Source organism: Coregonus clupeaformis, chromosome 17, assembly GCF_020615455.1.
Source record: "Coregonus clupeaformis isolate EN_2021a chromosome 17, ASM2061545v1, whole genome shotgun sequence".
Taxonomy (NCBI): Eukaryota; Metazoa; Chordata; class Actinopteri; order Salmoniformes; family Salmonidae; genus Coregonus; species Coregonus clupeaformis.
The window spans coordinates 52,518,564-52,532,834 of record NC_059208.1 but is presented as its reverse complement, the minus strand read 5'-3'; the positions used below and the strand labels follow the sequence as shown (position 1 = coordinate 52,532,834).

Here is a 14,271-nt window from a genome sequence, read left to right as displayed (position 1 = left end):
GTCATTGACCTTATGTTCTGAAGTTGAAAGCGGGCTAATGAAAGATTATGTTAGAATTTGTGCTAATCTTCCTTTTTAGGGTTCAGTGCCTTGCTCAAGGGCACATCGACAGAGTTTTCACCTAGTCGGCTCTAGGATTCGAACCAGCGACCTTTCGGTTACTGGCCGGGTGCTCTTAACCGCTAGGCTACCTGCCGCTCTCCATCTCCCATTGACTTCAAATTGTGATCTATCAACTACAGATGATTATATTTATAGTCACATTTTAGTAATACCTCTGATTACTCACAGCATGTTCAGTGTTCTGTGCAGAAGACAATGTCCAAGACCAAGGTGTTATTATAATCTCCAGACAGTCATTTCACTCCACTGTGTTGTTATAATTAGTTAAGACTCATTCCATTAGAGAGCTACCAGATAGCCTCTGGTATCCCAGCCAAGACACACATGATGACGTCTCTCTCCGTTGTCTCCTTTCCCTCACAGGGGTTCACATCGCCCGCAAGATCGACAAGATGGGGATGTGGTCTTCCGACACGGCCGAGGTCTTCTTCGATGACGTGCGCGTGCCCTGCAAGAACCTCATTGGTCAGGAGGGGATGGGCTTCACTTATCAAATGCTTCAGTTCCAGGAAGAGAGACTTTGGGCGTGTGGCAACAGTAAGCAAACCTCTCCAATTCCATCGTGTTCCCTTCCTCTCTCCCTCTCTCCCTCCCCCACTCTCTCGCTCTCTCTCCTTCCTACCAAAACTCTCTCTTTTGGTCTCTGGGGGTTTTTCGGTATTTCAGAGAATTTCTCAAAGAGAAACGTTATTATCTTGAAACGTAATTTTTCATCAAGAGTCATTCAAAAGGTTTCCGCATGTCAGCCAGTGTGAAGAAAAGGCCTTTAGCAAAGACATAAGCAGGAATATCTAATTGATGGTGACGTGAAGTTGTTGAAAGCTTCTTGCCCTGACTCATTATATCCCAGTTTATTTAGTCTGGGCTTGATAACAGTCAGTCTGAGTAGGTTGTTAGCCTTTAGAAAATAGGGTGCGTCACACGAACACACACACAGATACACGTACCCACACTGTTAAATCACTATATGCCTCCATCAGTTTGTATCATCCACCCACTTCCAAGTTAAACTAGTGACACACTTTGACCTCCAAGTTAAACTAGTGACACACTTTGAGGGGCAAAAAAAGGACATTAACTTCCTCACACAACAACTTGTTCACAGCCTCTGCCCACTCCACCATCTGTAACACAAACAACATCTATATAGACCTATTTCCTGGGCGCGCCATGAAAAGTTGCGCGTGCAGTTCGGAATCAGAAAGCTCTTTGTTTACCTAGCAGTGGATACGATCACACGCAACTTCAAATGCAGCTCATGCAAGTTAACAAACACGTAATCAGATGGTCATCGCAGATGTAATCAGAGGATTGATTACCTAGCAAGCCAGCCAGCCAAGTTAAAATATCAAAATTAGAGCTAGATAAAGCCAGAATAATAATATACTTGTTAAACATAACTATAGCCATCAGTCTTGCGTGTTTTCATGGTCATTACTCACTCACTGTTAAGTTTGCCAAGGTCCAGACTTTAGCGTTAGCTATCCTGCTACAGAGGTTTTTGGTGCAGGGATGCACAGTCACGCACAGTTGCTTGTAAACAAAACACGTCTCTATACTACCGTTTATTCCCCTTCAGTTCTAACCATGATGGACAACATCATCCAGGAGACCATTCAGTACACCAGACAGAGGAAGATCTTCAAGATGCCTGTTCTCTACCACCAGTCAGTCCACTTCAGACTGGCCGAGCTGGAGACAGAGATCGAGCTGCTGCGCTCCCTCCTCCATCGCTCCACAGGTGGGTCTGCTCAGGATAAGATAATGACTGCATCCCAAACGGCACTCCATTCCCTATGTAGTGCATTACTTTTGACCAGGGCCCATAAAGCTATGGTCAATGTAGTGCACTACATAGGGAATAGGGTGCTATTTGGGATGCAGGCAATGACTGATTTCTATGGGGAAATGTTGTTTTCAGCTGGGCCTTGTGCATACATTAAGTATAAACACAGGACGTAAGACAGATACAAACCAGATACGTGTTTAGATACAAACCAGATACGTGTTGGATACAAACCAGATACGTGTTAGATACAAACCAGATATGTGTTAGATACAAACCAGATACGTGTTAGGGAAGTTACTATGAAAATATAGTTTACCATGCTACCAATTACTTCACACTGGAAGAAGTTAAGCTACACTAAAGCTACTCTTAAGAAAAATATAGTTTACTTAACTAAAGTTATTTTGAAAATGTATTTCAAACTACTTTGTGATAAATAATAATATATAAATCTGAAATATCATAGACTACAAATTGCAAGAACAGGTCTCTTTGGAATCAGATGTTAACAGAATGTTTAATTTAGCCTATTAAACACAAAAATATATGTTTCAAGTGAGAATTAGGAAGGTCTGATGCCAGAAAAAGAAAGGACATTCTTGCCTACTTTACCCATATTTTCTATGTTTTTTTCAGAAACATTAGTGTGTCATTCCAGTAGTTAGCTGCACCGCTGCATGGCAAAAAAGTAATTAACACTAAAACACTACCAAGATTAGAATTAGCTCAACTACCACCAAGCTACTACAAAATGGTGTTAAGTTACTAGTTGAATTACACTGCCAGATAAATACAATCAGTGCAGCCTATGTATGATTCATAATAATAAGATGTAAACTTTAACATCTAGGCCAGTAACACAACACATCTAATAATGGTCATTGTCAGGAGACTGGACACATCTGGCTGTTGTCCGGGTTCCATGGCCTTTGAGGGGGTTTAACTAATGCTCAACCACTTTACCAGACAGTAGCTTCAATGCACTAGTGCAGCTGTTAATTGCTTCATCAGATAGGGACTAGAGGCATCTGTTAGGCACATGTAGACAGTAGACAGACTGTGGCCACTGTACACGTCCCAATTCTCCCATTCTCTCCTCTAAACTGATCTGACATTAAAGATCAATGACAATAATATCAGTAAGTAATATCAGTTTAGGACTTTGGAAAGGAAACCAGCAAGGAGATTGTAGATACAGACTTAGAGCAGGGTGAGTGAAATGAAACAGCTTGTACACATCCTAAATCTTGGCATCAACCTCTTCCCTGCGTCTCCCCTCCCCAGCTCTGTACATCAAGGGCAACGATGTGACTAAGCTGGCATCCATGGCTAAGCTGAAGGCAGGCCGTCTGTCCAGGGAGGTGGGGGACAGCTGCCTGCAGTACTGGGGAGGGATGGGCTATACCAGCGATGTCCTGGTCAGCAGGTTTTACAGGTGAGTGGAGAAGAAGAACTCTAAAAGAAGGTTCAAGACGGCAGCTTAATTCCCCTTGATGTTTATTGCTGACGCGTTTTGGAGCAAGCTCCTTCGTTAAAGCACTGAATAAACTTTGTGACACATTATGTAAAGGTTACAAGTTCTGCTTATAAACCTGTCATAAACATGACTAAATATTTAGTTTGCTAACCATTCATAAACTTTATATAATGTACATTTTATCATTCGTTCACATATTTACTAATGATGACTACATGTATAAACTATACTGAACAAAAATATAAACGCAGCATGCAACAATTTCTACGATTTTACTGAGTTACACTTCAAATAAGGAAATCAGTCAATTGAAATAAATTCATTAGGCCCTAACATATGGATTTCACATGCCTGGGAATACAGATATGCATCTGTTGGTCAAAGATACCTTTAAAAAAAGGTAGGGGCGTGGATCAGAACACCAGTCTGTATCTGCTGTGACCACAGTTTTCCTCATGCAGCGCGACACATCTCCTTCGCATAGAGTTGATCAGGCTGTTGATTGTGGCCTGTGGAATGTTGTCCCACTCCTCTTCAATGGCTGTGCAAAGATGCTGGATATTGGCGGGTACACATCGATCCAGAGCATCCCAAACATGCTCAATGGGTGACATGCCTGGTGAGTATGCAGGCCATGGAAGAACTGGGACATTTTCAGCTTCCAGGAATTGTGTACAGATCCTTGCGACATGGGGCCATGCATTATTATTAGTGATGGCGGCGGATGAATGGCACGACAATGGGCCTCAGGATCTCGTCACAGTATCTCTGTGCATTCAAATTGCCATCGATAAAATGCAATTTTGTTCGTTTTTCGTAGCTTATGCCTGCCCATACCATAACCACACAGCCACCATGGGGCACTCTGTTTATAACATTGACATCAGCAAACCGCTCACCCACACACCGCCATACACGTGCCAATTGCATGTTCATCTGTAAATTGCACATTTTTAGAGTTGCCTTTTATTGTCCCCAGCACCAGGTGCACCTATGTAATGATCATGCTGTTTAATCAGCGTCATTATATATCACAACTGTCAGGTGAATGGATTATCTTGGCAAATGAGAAATGCTCACTAACAGGGATGTAAACAAATTTGTGCACAAAATTTGAGAGAAATAAGCTTTTTGTGCGTATGGAACATTTCTGGGATCTTTTATTTCAGCTCATGAAACATGGGACCAACACTTTACATGTTGCGTTTATATTTTTGCTCAGTGTATTATAAGGAAACTCAAAAGGAGTTTATTTAACCCACTGATATATGCTGTCCTTTCACTGATCAGATGATGCAGTTCAGACCTCTTACAGTAGTACACTAATCAACTACGGTTAATACTACTGTAGTCTAATTACAGCGACACCCAGTGATGTGGCAAATTAAGACATTATATGGGTTGCATCCCAAATGGCACCCTATTCCCTACATAGTGCACTACTTTGGCCAGCGCCTGAGGGTCAAGGGCAGGTCTCACTGTCACGGTAAGTTAAAAGGTCTCTGTTTCATCACTTCCCCTGAACCTTGCTATGTACAAATACTATGTGTATGCAGATGGATAGTGTAAGGAGGATATTCATGTACGGTAAGTTCATAACCAGTTGAGTCAATACAGTTAAGCAAAGGTGCTGTTTTTTCACTGCAAAGAGTTGACTTTCAATACTAGTTAATTACACGGACATTCTGGGTATTCAGATTGGTAATTTTGCTCAGGAAATTAAACTTAATTCATTCAGGCATCTAATCAGAAACGAGTCCCCATTGTCACACTTCATGGACAAAATACATGTGGCTTCCATGGTTTTTAAGAATGCGGCAGAGGCAATAGCTGTCACAGTGACCACAGTGTTCATTTGTCTTTAAATACGCAGAGACGCCAGGTTACTGTCCATTGGAGGAGGCGCTGATGAGGTCATGCTGTCGATCATCTGCAAGTACATGGACACCCTACCCAAGCCCCCACCCAAGAAGTGATGTCACAGTGCCAGTATTGCTTTGCCGCACATCAATCCAGAACATTGTTCCCTTTCCTTTGCTTATCTATAATGACTGGATAGGTCGAAGTGATACCTCTACTTAGTTTCCGCCATATTGCTTACACCTATCCAGTCCATGAAGGGGAGTGAGCGAGGTCAGAAGGAACCAAACCATTTTCTGGAATTTAATGAACACATCACCAGAAGTGCAGTTTAAGATCTTAATTTATTCATCCATTTAACCACTATTCAGCCTGTTGCACTTAATGCATGTACTACACTACAGGGCTAGCCAGGAATGTTTTTTTTCTTCAAATAGGGCCTCCATGTTTCCATCCTGGGGAAACATGCCTAAGATTTCCTTCCATAAGATTCTTCAGTGTAACTTCAGTTCCATTAATTTCCTTACGACAATTGAAAACGTCAGTCCTACAGTAGATGTGAATTTGTGTATTCTTTTCACTGTGAAGTGAAGGAGGGGATTTGTAATCAATGTCTAAGATCAACTTTTGTCAGTACAGATTGTCAAATCTTTGTAGATAGTCGCAGGAATGCAATGAATAGTATGTACCGTTGTGTAAAATAAACTAAATGCTATGTACCTCAACTGAGCCTGAACAATTGTTGAGAAAATAATCAAACTCTCTGGCGGGTCAAATTCAAAACATCCATGTTTATTTACATATAAAACAAATTTTTACATCAGTTGTTAACGGGAGAACAGTGTGCAGTGGTGGAGGTGAACAGTCTCTGTAGATGGGACAGGAAACATCTTGAAGTGAGCGCGTACCCTAATAATTCATTCCTCAAAACAAATAAGATGTTTGTTTATAGTGGAACTCGATTGTTGGCCACTGTATGGATCAAATGTTAAATCAGTCTCACATTGGATCAAGCAACCTCTTCAAGAGCATTACATCCAACTGTCACATGTGGGCTGCGTTTCGAGTAGACGGGCAGACCAATTCCCATATTTTTTCACTAATCAGCTCTGAGAAATGTGATTGGTCAATAGAACAATTAGTGGGAGAAATATCAGAATTGGGCTACCTGTGTAAACGCTGCGTATGTCACATTTGTACAAATGTTACTGCTTAGCCTTACCAGATGTGTTGATGCAATAGATCACTCATCCTGTACATCTGCTACAAATCAACTTATATGCCTCATCGTTAAGGGACTCCGTAAGAAAGTGTTACATTACAATCGTAAACTTATGGCAGTGTCTACTCATTCCATCAGGGCTGTCTATAAAATTAATGTCAGACATTTTTTATTATTCCCTATTGCACATTGTTATTGATGATTTGGGGGGTCTTCTCAAACATTAAGCACATTCTAACAGTCTCATTGTCATCATCCTGGTCTTCTGATCCAGAGGTACACAGACTGGGGAAGGAGACAAGGCAGGGAGGGAAAAGCCGGGCCTCCTGTAACGCATCACCTCAGTTTGATAAACCAGTACAGGATGGTGAAGACCAAGAGGCAGAAGAGCAGCATGTAGCACAGGAGCTTGGTCTGGCTTCCCCTGGAAAGATGCTTCACTCTCCCTATGGTGGCCCCCAGCAAACCTCCCGTTGAGTCAAAGTCTGAGTCCTGTTAGGAGAAAAAGAACAAACCAATAAATCCAGTGACATGTTATGCTGCTCTGAAATTTGTAGTAGGGTAAATCCATTTGAATTCAATCGCTTTTTGACAGCACCCCTTATGATTCGAATGAACCCTTCCATACATATTTGCCCATTGTAGAAGTGCTCACAAAGTGACCTTTTGGACCTGAATGTCAAAACATTCAAGAGATAACGGTGCTCAAAGTTATATTTTGCATACCCCACCATAGCATGAGACATCCATGTCTTCATCACTGGAAAATATAAAATGGTTGAGAAAGAGTGTTGTCGAACTGTTTTTGAAATTAACTGAAAAATAATTATTTTTAATAACAAATTTAATTTAACCTTAAATCGTCTTATCTAAACGTGTCAACTCAGATTGTATTTTTTATATTAGTATATGGTGTAGCTTATACCCTATTTTACACCTGAGGTTTTAGTGTTTTGTTCCTGCCATTGGTTGAGACAACATGCTCTACAGGCTGGGTGTCATGTTTTGGCTGATAAATGTCCACACATCAGAGAATGTTGACCTGAATGGGAATATCTGTTTTAAAATGATACTGTCAAACCTCCATAGGAAACCTATTGAAATCATAGAAATATAGATAGAGTAGACATGACCATTTAAGTTAACATTCGACAGTGGGTGGACCGGCGGCCATCTTTGTGGTAGTAATTACAAGTTAAAATTTCAATGAATTATTATTGAAATGGCACCCACTCTGTATTCAAGAGCATGTGTCTCAACCGATGGCAGGCACAACACAAAAACCTCAGATTATGTAAAGAACGGTCTAAAATGCAACATATGCGAATATGAAAACAGTTTTTTTTTTTTTTATATAATTGACGTTAAAGGTTAGTTTTTATTCAAAAAAATGTTTTTCAATAAATAATAAAATAGTTTCACAACCCTGTTTATACGCTTTTAGATTGTAGCAAACTCAACCATTTATCTTTTCCAGTGATGAAGACATGGATGTCACATGATGGTATGGTATGCAAAATGGGTCAACTTTGAGCACCATCTCCTTAATGTTTTGGCATTCAGGTCCAAAAAGTCACTTTCTGAGCACTTCTACAATGGGCAAAAATGTATTGAAGGTTTTGTTCAAATCTAATGTGATGCTGTCAAAAGGTGATTGAACTCATGGTTTTACCCTATAGCCTATATGTTGAGCAATATTGTGACCTGTTATGGATGCAAACTCAGCTTTTAATGGATTGTGCAATCTGGTAGAAGAGGGTATAGATAAGGGAGATTTGTGTGAATGTTTCTTGAGTTGAGTAATTATGTAGAGTAGCCTATAGGAGTGGGTGATATTTGGGGAGACCTCTTCTACAATATGCTACTCCAAATATTGCAAAATACGATATAATCGTTTTGCGCCTTTAATGACAATCATTCCACACTGTGCAATTTTGGTGCTTATTTACAATATTATAAAGTAGTCACATTCTCATTCAATAATATTTGTGGCAAGAATAAGCCTTAGTTCATTCATTTAGACTTCATGCTCAACATACTGATACAGCCTAACTAATAAAACTGCACAGTTTTGAATTTGTAAAGTTCGAACAGTCTTGATCAACACCATATATCGTCAATGTTAAAAACCACAATATTCAATTTAATCATATAGCTAGCTATGGGCCAAACCCTAGTAGCCTAGATGCTCATGACTGAAAATGTCACTTGCTTACCATATCGTCCAACATGTTTTTCTGGTACTTCACTTCCGTTCCAATATCTATAGACAGCTGTAGCAGGACAAACGTGAAATAAGGTTACCAAAGGAATTAATAACAACATGAGATAAAAGTTACTGTATACCTTTGTGAACACGAAATACTAACATGTTTCAAGGCGCTGACTTTGGCTCTCAGACCCTCTTGTAAGTGTTCATTTTCCTCTTCGTACGCGCTGTATCCACTGGCCACATAATTTCCAGGAGGTCCTCCTTCGCCTGTGTCACAATTAACAAACCCATTAAGCTACCTAGCTATGAAGGCCTGTCAGACAGCATTATTAGCTAGCTAGCTAAGACAGCTCGCTAGTTATAGCTAATACTGTCCTGATGACAATTTCCAATACAACTCCGTTATAATGTAGTAGCTAGCTATATTCTGTAGCTTTCTAACATTAAATATATACTGTTAGCTAGCTAACTAGCCTGCTAACTTTAGCCATTGAATGAGCGTCATCTATTTAAAACGGGGGGCTCTTACCCAAACCTGCTCGTCTCATGTTCCTTTATTCAATCAAAAGATCCTAACTGTAACACTTAGGTGATAATGCGTATCAAAGCAGCAGTAGTTTTGTTGGTAGATAGTTTGCTAGCTAGCAACCTAACGTTAATTCAGCAGGAGAAGAAACGCCACGACATCGTACGGGAACGTGATAAGGCAAATGTTTACATGGACGACTCCGCCCACTCACGGCATGGGTAAAGTTACATCAAAGAGGTTTTGGTGACATTTTTAATAGCTAGCTCAACTCATCCGAGAGCAATGATAACAAAAAAAATGAAATTAATTGCCATCTCCAATCAATAGTTCATCACAGGGAGTGCAGCAGATTTAATTTCAAATGTACAAAGGGGCATCATAGGCTGCGTTTCGACAGGAAGCTCAATTCTGTCTATTTTTCAGTAATTGGTATTTTGACCAATCAGACCAGATTTGAAAAAGCTCTGACGTGAAAATATGTGACGTGATTGCTCAAAAGACCAATTAGTGGGAAAATATGTGTAATAAGCATGGTGATTATAACCATTACAGGTTGCTGCCATTGATCATGCAAAATATAAAATCACCTGCACACTCATGATTAGTCTGCTTGGTAATTTGGCAAACAGAACAAAGTGTGGTGTCCAAGTCAACGTTGCTAATTATGCTGTGATGATAAGAAGTCCGCTTACACTGTTCTTTGATTATAAAGATGTATTGTATCAAAGTTCACAGTATTAATTTACAGATATCTGCAGTTATATTTGGAGAGAAACGGCCAATCTGTTGATCCCATATGTTGTCTCTCTCTTCTTTGTTTAAGACATGGTATTTATATCCTATGTGACATAGTATGGCGTGATTTTAATAAACCAATCCCTGGCTTTTCACATATCTTCCCATATCCTCTTTTCCGAAAGCAGAGCCAAGTTCCTCTAACACACTTTTGCAAACGTCAGCACAATCATAGACCCTCAGACACTACAAAAGATAACATTAATAGGCTAAATAGCAAGTTTCATATTATTCGTTTTCCACCTCCCCCACCTCCCTCATACATGGCGCCATGCAATACCAAAGAGGAAAGTAATGTCCGTTCTTGGCAATATGATCTGTAACTGTGGTAAGGCGTGGTGATGCAAAAAGTGATATGTAACTGTGACATAAAGCGTGATGACAGATGAGGAAGTATTAGCCCATTTCCTCCTACAATCCTCTCCTGATTACATTTACATTACATTTTAGTCATTTAGCAGACGCTCTTACCCAGAGCGATTTACAGTTAGTGCATACATTATTTTATCGAACCCACAACCCTGGCGTTGCAAACGCCATGCTCTACCAACTGAGCTACATCCCCTGCCGGCCAAATCCCTCCCCTACCCTGGACGACGCTGGGCCAATTGTGCCCCATGGGTCTTAATGTCATATTTAGAGTTCCACTATAAAACTATGGGGCTCCCCCTTTCATTAGTAAGGGAAGACAAGAGGTGGAGAGAGCATGTAATGTTGTCAGAGCACCTTACCGATCACTGCACCTGTACACAGCCCATCTGAAATTAGCCCACCCAACTACCTCATCCCTATATTGTTATTTATTTTGCTCTTCTATAGGTGAGGCAATGAGCAGGGGCATTGCGAGGAAGTGATTATGATGACATACAGACAGTAGTATGTGACCCCAAACTCACCTTAAGGGGACAGTTGGACTCTACTTTAGAGATGGGATGAGGGGACGACAAGCGGGCACTGAGGACACCTGGGCACTGCCACCACTACCACTTACATGCTGACCACACCGCTCACATCACGTGCAAAATAAATGTACACATACATGCTATTCAATCATTTCATCCAAACTTGGTTCTGTTTTTGACGCTTGACGCACTGCAAGTCCCGCCTCTCCCATCTCCTCATTGGTTTTTAGGAGCCTATACCCACGTGGGTGATTGAAAGATGAACTGAGGTCCACACTCCAGTCCAGTTGGTGGTGGTAATGTGCCTTAAAGTTGGTTACCAACCGCCATTATAAAGTCCAAAGAAGAAGAAGAAGAAGACCAAAATGAGGAGAGATTACTAGAAACTAACTAGGTTTACCCTTTTATCTGTGGAGTAATTGTTGGAGTAGAGGACCTTGTGCATTTCAGGTAAAATAACAACCCAATGTTTATATCCCATTCATGGCAATTTAGCTAGCTAGCTTGCTGTTGCTAGCTAATTTGTCATAAATGTTTGATGCGTTTCGACCTGTCCCCAATTGTATATAGTTGGTTCAGAGTTTGTTTTTATATTTCAACCTGCGTGTCCTGATGCCAAAAGTAGAAGGGGGGCTAATGACTTTGAACGGGAGCTAATGAAAGTTTCACCTAGTGATGTAGTCAAATCAATCTATCAACCAAATGTATTTATAAAGCCTGGCGGGTCTGACTTAGAATATGTGGACAACTACAAATACCTAGGTGTCTGGTTAGACTGAAAACTCTCCTTCCAGACTCACATTAAGCATCTCCAATCCAAAGTTAAATCTAGAATCAGCTTCCTATTTCGCAACAAAGCCTCCTTAACTCATGCTGCCAAACATGCCCTCATAAAACTGAATATCCTACCGATCCTTGACTTCGGCGATGTCATTTACAAAATAGCCTACAACACTCTACTCAATAAATTGGATGTAGTCTATCACAGTGCCATCCGTTTTGTCACCAAAGCCCCATATACTACCCACCATTGTGACCTGAACGCTCTCGTTGGCTGGCCCTCACTACATATTCGTCGCCAAACCCACTGGCTCCAGGTCATCTATAAATCACTGCTAGGCAAATCCCAGCCTTATCTTAGCACATTGGTCACCATAGCAACACCCACCCGTAGTATGTGCTCCAGCAGGTATATCTCACTGGTCATCCCCAAAGCCAACACCTCCTTTGGCCGCCATTCCTTCCAGTTCTCTGCTGCCAATGACTGGAACGAACTGCAAAAATCTCTGAAGCTGGAGACTCTTATCTCCCTCACTAACTTTAAGCATCAGTTGTCAGAGAAGCTTACCGATCACTGCAGCTATACACAGCCCATCTGTAATTAGCCCACCCAACTACCTCATCACCATATTGTTATTTATTTTGCTAATTTGCACCCCAGTATCTCTATTTGCACATCATCTTCTGCACATCTATCACTCCAGTGTTAATACTAAATTGTGCACTATGTCCTATTTATTGCCTTACCTCCATAACTTACTACATTTGCACACACTGTATATAGATTTTCTATTGTGTTTTTGACTGTACGTTTTGTTTATCCCATATGTAACTCTGTGTTGTTGTTTTTATCACACTGCTTTGCTTTATCTTGGCCAGGTCGCAGTTGTAAATGAGAACTTGTTCTCAACTGGCTTACCTGGTTAAATAAAGGTGAAATAAAATAAATAAATAAAAAGGGTCGTTCTTCAAGATGTTCAAACATTCATAGATGACCAGCAGGGTCAAATAATAATCACTGGTTGTAGAGGGTGCAACAGGTCAGCATCTCAGGTGTAAATGTCAGTTGGCATTTCATAGCCAAGCATTCAGAGGTAGAGAGGTAGAGAGGTAGAGAGGTAGAGAGGTAGAGAGGTAGAGAGGTAGAGAGGTAGAGAGGGAGAGAGGTAGAGAGGGAGAGAGGGAGAGGGTTGAAAACAGCAGGTCCTGGACAAGGTAGCCAATCTGTTGAACAGGTAAGGGTTCAATAGCCACAGGCAAAACAGAAGAAACTGAATCAGCAGCATGACCAGGTGGACTGGGGACAGCCAGGAGTCATCAGGCCAGGTAGTCCTGAGGCATGGTCATAGGGATCAGGTCCTCCGAGAGAGAGAGACGGAGAGAGAGAGAGATGGGAGAATTAGAGGGAGCATACTTAATTTCACACAGAACACCAGATAAGACAGGAGAATTTCACCAAGTAAGACAGACTGACCCTAGCCCCCCGGCAAATAGACTATTGCAGCATACAGTTGAAGTCGGAAGTTTACATACACTTAGGTTGGAGTCATTAAAACTCGTTTTTTCAACCACTCCACAAATTTCTTGTTAACAAACTATAGTTTTGGCAAGTCGGTTAGGACATCTACTTTGTGCATGACACAAGTCATTTTTCCAACAATTGTTTACAGACAGATTATTTCACTTATAATTCACTGTATCACAATTCCAGTGGGTCAGAAGTTCACATACACTAAGTTGACTGTGCCTTTAAACAGCTTGGAAAATTCCAGAAAATGATGTCATGGCTTTAGAAGCTTCTGATAGGCTAATTGACATCATTTGAGTCAATTGGAGGTGTACCTGTGGATGTATTTCAAGGCCTACATTCAAACTCAGTGACTCTTTGCTTGACATCATGGGAAAATCAAAAGAAATCAGCCAAGACCTCAGAATTTTTTTTATAGACCTCCACAAGTCTGGTTCATCCTTGGGAGCAATTTCCAAACGCCTGAAGGTACCACGTTCATCTGTACAAACAATAGAACGGAAATATAAACACCATGGGACCACGCAGCCGTCATACCGCTCAGGAAGGAGACGCGTTCTGTCTCCTAGAGATGAACGTACTTTGGTGCGAAAAGTGCAAATCAATCCCAGAATAACAGCAAAGGACCTTGTGAAGATGCTGGAGGAAACAGGTACAAAAGTATCTATATCCACAGTAAAACGAGTCCTATATCGACATAACCTGAAAGGCCGCTCAGCAAGGAAGAAGCCACTGCTCCAAAACTGCCATAAAAAAGCCAGACTACGGTTTGCAACTGCACATGGGGACAAAGATCGTACTTTTTGGAGAAATGTCCTCTGGTCTGATGAAACAAAAATAGAACTGTTTGGCCATAATGACCATCGTTATGTTTGGAGGAAAAAGGGGGGCTTGCAAGCCGTATAACACCATCCCAACCGTGAAGCACGGGGGTGGCAGCATCATGCTGTGGGGGTGCTTTGCTGTAGGAGGGACTGGTGCACTTCACAAAATAGATGGCATCATGAGGAAGGACAATTATGTGGATATATTGAAGCAACATCTCAAGACATCA

At 41.1% G+C, this 14,271-nt stretch overlaps 2 protein-coding genes across 2 annotated transcripts in view; one reads left to right on the top strand and one right to left on the bottom strand.

The window, feature by feature from the left end:
• The window catches only part of zgc:85777 (uncharacterized protein LOC405871 homolog), a 40,902-nt gene extending 34,928 nt beyond the window's left edge, over positions 1–5,974 (top strand). The window contains exons 6-9 of the mRNA XM_041903689.2: positions 487–660; positions 1,703–1,864; positions 3,197–3,347; positions 5,263–5,974. Coding sequence (XP_041759623.1) covers positions 487–660; positions 1,703–1,864; positions 3,197–3,347; positions 5,263–5,365 — 590 coding nt within the window. The 3' untranslated portion in view covers positions 5,366–5,974. The remainder of the gene's footprint in view (positions 1–486; positions 661–1,702; positions 1,865–3,196; positions 3,348–5,262) is intronic.
• Positions 5,975–6,020: 46 nt separating this feature from the next.
• LOC121586742 (BET1 homolog) lies at positions 6,021–9,420 on the bottom strand. Its single transcript, XM_041903690.2, has 4 exons — positions 9,213–9,420; positions 8,841–8,950; positions 8,688–8,744; positions 6,021–6,963 (listed from the first exon to the last, which is right to left on the bottom strand). Exons 1-4 carry the CDS (start codon positions 9,229–9,231, stop codon positions 6,808–6,810), a joined length of 342 nt encoding a protein of 113 aa, XP_041759624.1. The 5' UTR covers positions 9,232–9,420; the 3' UTR covers positions 6,021–6,807.
• Positions 9,421–14,271: the final 4,851 nt, after the last annotated feature.